Source organism: Camponotus floridanus, unplaced genomic scaffold, assembly GCF_003227725.1.
Source record: "Camponotus floridanus strain SB8 unplaced genomic scaffold, Cflo_v7.5 scaffold178, whole genome shotgun sequence".
In the NCBI taxonomy this organism is placed as follows: Eukaryota; Metazoa; Arthropoda; class Insecta; order Hymenoptera; family Formicidae; genus Camponotus; species Camponotus floridanus.
Genome location: NW_020229301.1, coordinates 110,542 through 117,017, shown reverse-complemented (window position 1 = coordinate 117,017; position 6,476 = coordinate 110,542). Strand labels below are relative to the sequence as shown.

General features: G+C 27.4%; 1 protein-coding gene across 1 annotated transcript; it reads left to right on the top strand.

The window, feature by feature from the left end:
* Positions 1-2,410: 2,410 nt before the first annotated feature.
* LOC105253573 (palmitoyl-protein thioesterase 1) lies at positions 2,411-5,689 on the top strand. Its single transcript, XM_025407472.1, has 7 exons — positions 2,411-2,695; positions 3,423-3,532; positions 3,920-4,047; positions 4,294-4,449; positions 4,549-4,666; positions 5,184-5,342; positions 5,424-5,689. Exons 1-7 carry the CDS (start codon positions 2,554-2,556, stop codon positions 5,547-5,549), a joined length of 939 nt encoding a protein of 312 aa, XP_025263257.1. The 5' UTR covers positions 2,411-2,553; the 3' UTR covers positions 5,550-5,689.
* Positions 5,690-6,476: the final 787 nt, after the last annotated feature.

The following is a 6,476-nucleotide window of genomic DNA, read 5'->3' as shown; positions in this document are numbered from 1 at the left end:
CCTTTTCCCGCTCTGGCAAGTTTCCCGCGTTACATTCGCTTGACGATGGTCTCGTCTCAGATCCGCTTTAAGTGATTACTGCACATTTCCATACGCGGAACGGAAGGCCGAAGAACGGAAACAATGTATCCTCGGAACAAGCGGCTCGGATATCGCGCATTGTGCTCCCCGATATCGCGGCGATTCGCTAAACAAAACGGCCACTGGTTCGCCAGGTTCCTCCTCCCAAACATTTCGCCGTCACCGGGAACGGGAGAGGCTCCTAGTGCCTGAGCAACCCTCCTGGATCCGTTTCTCCCCCCCCCCCCCGCCAACCGCGGGGAACGAATGGCATTCGTTAATGCGCGGAAATAACAACGATACGAGATGATGCGCTTTCACGTCGGTAAGCCATAAAGCCTCGCATTTCGTGCAGACACTGCATATCATCGCTTCATTGAGATTGAGATTCTGTTCAATCATACCATAATTAATTAAGCATGATTGACGTATAGATGCGTCAAATATTTTAATACACATATAGGGTGGTTTAAAAGTCTGGAAACGGCCATTTATTTCCGAAAATAGTGATCCTATGGGAAAATATTTCAGACAAAAGTTATAAGGTTTTAAGTGACGCATTACATAGTAATATTAGTATGACTTTGAACAGCATCGTCAAGGTTATATAAAGGTCATCTTGAATTTTTTAAATAGAAATCTCATTTTCTTTTACATATTCTTGTAGCTCATCTCGAGAGCTTTCCAAAACACTACAATAAAGTATTTTTTTATTGAGTATTTTTCGAGTTATGAGACTTGATATAATTTCTTTGTTAGGATATTCATTTTTTTTAACTAAATATTTATTTTTTTTATCAAAAAAGTGTGAGATCCGATTTATTGAATCCTTTGTTGAGTTTTTATGGCGTAATAAAATATTAAAATTCTATATCGTTATTTTTAAATTACGTATAATATAAAAAAGAATCATATTCAATATTTCATAAATTACTCATTATTGGCATATGTGACTTTTATTAAACATAATTTACATTATTTTCGCGTAGATGTTAACTATTCCCGCGAAAAAATAGTTAAATATAGTTAAATATGATTTAAATATGGTTCATATATTGCTTATTTATATGAACTAAATTAAACTGATATGAAAACCAAATGTCAAATTTAAAAATAATTAAATTTAAATATGTTTTTAATATGCATCGAAATTAAATTTGAATACGTTCTTGCTATTAGATTTAACTTGTCCAGGCATATATATGGATCATATTAATATTTAATAAGCATATATCTAACCAACCTAAATTTCTAATTTTATATTTGGAACAAATAAGATTTTAATTAACCATATTAATGCTGTTAATCAGTATTAATTTAAATTAAATAAAATTCAAATTAAGGTTCTATTAAGGTCTATATTAAGTTCATATTTAACTATTTTTCGCGGGTTATATAATACAGGGTGTCCCAAAAGTCTCGGACCGGTCGAATATTTCATAAACTATGCACTTTAGAAAGAAATGTTTCAGACAAAAGTTGTATGGCTTGAAGGGAGCCATCAGATAGTGGCAATGATTTGACATGGGAGAGTCATTTGAAAGTCACGTGAAGTATAATAAAGTATTTCTTTATTGAGTACTTTTCGAGTTATGAGGCTTGAAATCATTTCTTAATTTTGCATAAATCATAAAATATCTAGTAAAATATCTAGTAAAATATTCATTTTTCGATTATCTTACCTTAATACTTTTATGTACAAAATAATGAAAGGAATCAATTGGTGTAAAAAAAACATATAGTTGTTTTTAAAAAAAATATGTAATTGTTAAATGCAAATTACATATTTTTTTCTTAAAAACAACTATGTTTTTTCTTTACACCAATTGATTCCTTTCATTATTTTGTACATAAAAATATTAAAAGGTAAGATAATCGAAAAATGAATATTTTACTACATATTTTATAATTTATGCAAAATTAAGAAATGATTTCAAGCCTCATAACTCGAAAAGTACTCAATAAAGAAATACTTTATTATAGTGTTTTGGAAAGCTCTCGACATGAGCTACAAGAATATTTAATAAAAAATAGAGAGTTCTATTTAAGAAATTGACGATGATCTTCACGTGACTTTCAAATGAAAGTCCCATGTCAAATCATTGCCACTATCTGATGGCTTCCTTCAAGCCATATAACTTTTGTCTGAAACATTTCTTTCTAAAGTGTATAGTTTATGAAATATTCGACCGGTCCGGGACTTTTGGGACACCCTGTATAGTTTACGGGTAAATGTTCTGTATTCTGAAAAAAACTCGCGAGATAAATACGAAATCTGAATTATCGAGCGAGTATCATATAAAGTTTTCGTTGATGACCGCATGGAGCGTCGTCGTCGATAAGTACATATCAACATATGTGACTTTGTCAAATGTCACGCTCAGCTGACTGAGTGTTCAACCGATGATTAACGGTGTCGCAAAAGTATTGCGTAGGTCGAGATTCCTGACAGTAGTTTCACAAACGTCAGCGTGAATTTGCGTGAATCGCGAAATGATGGAAAAGTGGACGATAAATCGCACTTACATTTTTATCGTCTTGATATTCCTATCCGCGAACACCGGTCGTTGTTTATACGAAGGAGAAGATGGAAAAATCGATTCGCCGGTGCCAATAGTACTTTGGCACGGAATGGGTGAGTTTTATTGACAGATTATTATTAGTTTGTTTCCGATGAGTTGCAATATTTATTATATCTGACGTTCTTTTTTTTATGTAAAATTTTACACACGTCAAATATGTTAATTCGGTCTAATTTCGTTTTAAACAACGTTCTTTCCCCTATATTTACTCTAAAAAAATTATAATCTTATCGTAAAGAACGTAACGATGTATATGTTTATATGACATTTGTTTCACATAAATATCCTTATCACCTAAAAATAAAGTTTATATAAATATTTTTTTCTATAATTAAAGATTAAAATAGACTTGATTAACACCAAGTCAACTTAAAGTATGAATATTTCAAGCTAAAATAAAATTTATATCTTTTGTGCCAAGGTTCATATTTGGGGATATGCTTTGTAATTTATTAATTAATTAGACTTTTTTCAAGGTATCTTAAATATATTATTTTTTATAATACAATATTTATAAATATGATAATATATTTCCAAGTGCAAAAAATTTTATATATTTTTTATATATTTTTATAATTCTTATTTTTATAATATTATAATTAATATTATAATTTTTATTTTTTATATATTTTTATAATTTATATTTTTATAATTTTTTATATATTTTTATTTTATAATTTTGTAGGGAATATTATTTCCTATTTTTTACAATTAATTAATCATTGTTTTTCAGAATTTTCAGAAATATTCAACTGTAATAATTAAAGCATATTTTTGCAGGTGATAGCTGCTGCTTCTCTTTCAGTCTTGGAAAAATACAACATGTTCTTCAGAATGAAATACCTGGAGTTTATGTCAAATCTATACGCATTGGAGATAACGACATAGAGGTTGGACATAAAATTGTGATATTCGAAAGCATATTTTATAAATATTATAGTAGCATAAAATATTTATCTTAAAAATATGTTAGGTAATATATTAAGAAGAGAGATAGAAAGAAAATAAAGAAATATAATATAGATAATTAGGAATATTATTTGGTAATTTCTGATTATCGAATAGTAGGATATAAGTCTCATAAAAACATCTATTATTGAAGTAGCAAATTAGAATAAATAAATGTACAGATAAAAAAAATATATAACATATTTTTATAAATATTTAAATACATAAGATAATAATATATAGATAAAAAAATACATAATTTTTATTCCGTTACTTTATTTTACGTCTGTTTAGTGCAGAATTTAAACAATATTTTTTCTCTAATCTAGGACGTTGAGAACAGCTACTTTGGAAATATTAATGAGCATATTAAAAGCATATGCGAGCAACTGTCGCAAGACACAAGACTTCAAAATGGATATAACGCCATTGGCTTCTCTCAAGGGTCTCAATTCCTGTAAATTGCTTTATTTACTTGTAACAATAATATAATTTCTTCTTTATTAATTTATCTTCTTGATTAATTTTATTAATTTATCTTCTTTTATTAATTTTATTAATTTATCTTCTTGATTAATTTTATTAATTTATCTTCTTTTATTAATTTTATTAATTTATCTTCTTTATTAATTTTATGAATTTATCTTCTTTTATTAATTTTATTAAGATTTTTTATGCAAAAAGTTATTTTCTCCTTTGATAGGCGAGCAGTGGCCCAAAGATGTCCCAATCCGTCAATGCTGAACTTGATATCTTTAGGCGGTCAGCATCAAGGTGTTTTCGGAATACCAAAATGTACGGATACATCTCGATTGTGCAATTATATGAGGCGCATACTGCGTTACGCCGCATATTTTGAGTACGTATGGCCTTTGAAAATTTACAATTAGTCTTAGCACTTATCTGTTTTTAATAGAGAGAGAAAAAAAACGTATTTTATATCCAATTTTTTCCCTAGATATATTCAAGAGTCCTTAGTACAAGCTGCCTATTGGCACGATCCCTTGCAGGAAGATGAATACCGAAATAAAAATGTTTTCCTTGCCGACATCAATAATGAAAAAATTATCAATCCTGTACGTGAGAATGATTATGCATTGAAATTTTTAATTCTATTACAGCTTAATTTTAATCAATATGACTGTAAAAAGATGACGTATCTTATTAAAATACCTTGATTCGTAATTTTAATGATATCGTTAAATAGATCAAATGTTATATTGATTAATCTTTCTTCTATTATCTTATATTAATTTATGTTCTTTATTAATTTATCTTCTTTTATTAATTTTACTAATTTTATTAATTTATCTTCTTTTATTAATTTTATTAATTTATCTTCTTTATTAATTTTATTAATTTATCTTCTTTTATTAATTTTATTAATTTATCTTCTTTATTAATTTTATTAATTTATCTTCTTTTATTAATTTTATTAATTTATCTTCTTTATTAATTTTATTAATTTATCTTCTTTTATTAATTTTATTAATTTATCTTCTTTATTAATTTTATTAATTTGTCTTCTTTTATTAATTTTATTAATTTATCTTCTTTTATTAATTTTATTAATTTATTCATTATTGTCATCAGGTGTATAAGGAAAATCTTCAAAAGCTTCGAACTTTAGTTCTCGTTAAATTCGAAAATGATACAATGGTCGAGCCAACGGAGTCGGAGTGGTTTGGATTTTACAAACCCGGTCAATCGAAGGAGATACAGACGCTGCAGAAAAGCGATCTGTATTTGCAGGTATGTAATCGAATAATCGATGTTGAAATATGTTATCATTTAATGCGTATGTTTTTTTTTCTTATTTGATCTGATTCGTAGGACCGGCTCGGATTACGCGAGATGGAAGAAGCCGGCAAAATTCACTTCCTCTCGTTACCTGGCGATCACTTGCAATTTACACTCACCTGGTTCGTCGAAAATATCGTTAAAAAATATTTAGCGTAATTTCGAAGAGATACTTGTACATTCCATCTATTTAAATACTCTAGAATTAGAAAATTTAAATACTCTAGAATTAGAAAATTTAAATACTCTAAAATTAGACTAAAATGACGTACAAATACATATGAATCAAACTTTTTTTTTAATAAAATTGAGTTTTCCTATTTTTTATATAGTAGATATATCTACTATATTTTAAAAAATTCTCTTTCTAATTCTCCATTTTTCTCTTTATCCTGATCAAATATTGATAATTTAATTTTAATAATTAGAGATTTGGCTCAAGTAATCAAAAAATTTTTTTAAGGAAAATTATATATTTATTGAGGGAAAATTTTTATAAATTATTTATTATAAGGATATTTTTTTATTAAACGTTGCATACAAGGTGGAATATTTTTTATGTACTTTTTTTACCATTGTAAGGTTTTTTTTGGAGGGATATATATGAACCAAACTTTTTTTTTAATAAAATTGAGTTTTGCTATTTTTTATATAGTAGATATATCTACTATATTTAAAAAAATTTTCTCTCTTTCTAATTCTCCATTTTTCTCTCTTTCCTGATCGAATATTGATAATTTTTAATAATTAGAGATTTGGCTCAAGTAATCAAAAAATTAAAAAGAAAAAGAAAATAGCATTTAATGGCTCTTATGCCATTTTCTTTTTAATTTATTGATAATTTACTTTCCAGATCAAGTATCTTCCAAAATTTTTTTCTAACGACATATTTTTGTGGAAACTCACAAAGGAACGAAACGTATAAAGTAAGCTTGAAATTTTCTGACGAACTTATTGCTCGACTTTTTCACGCTGATGCTTTCTTAAAAACAAGAGTCTGCAGACAAGGAGAGGGATGAGATTTCACAGAAAAAATCTATGAAATATTTCTGAAGTATATATATATATATCTGTGACATAATTTAT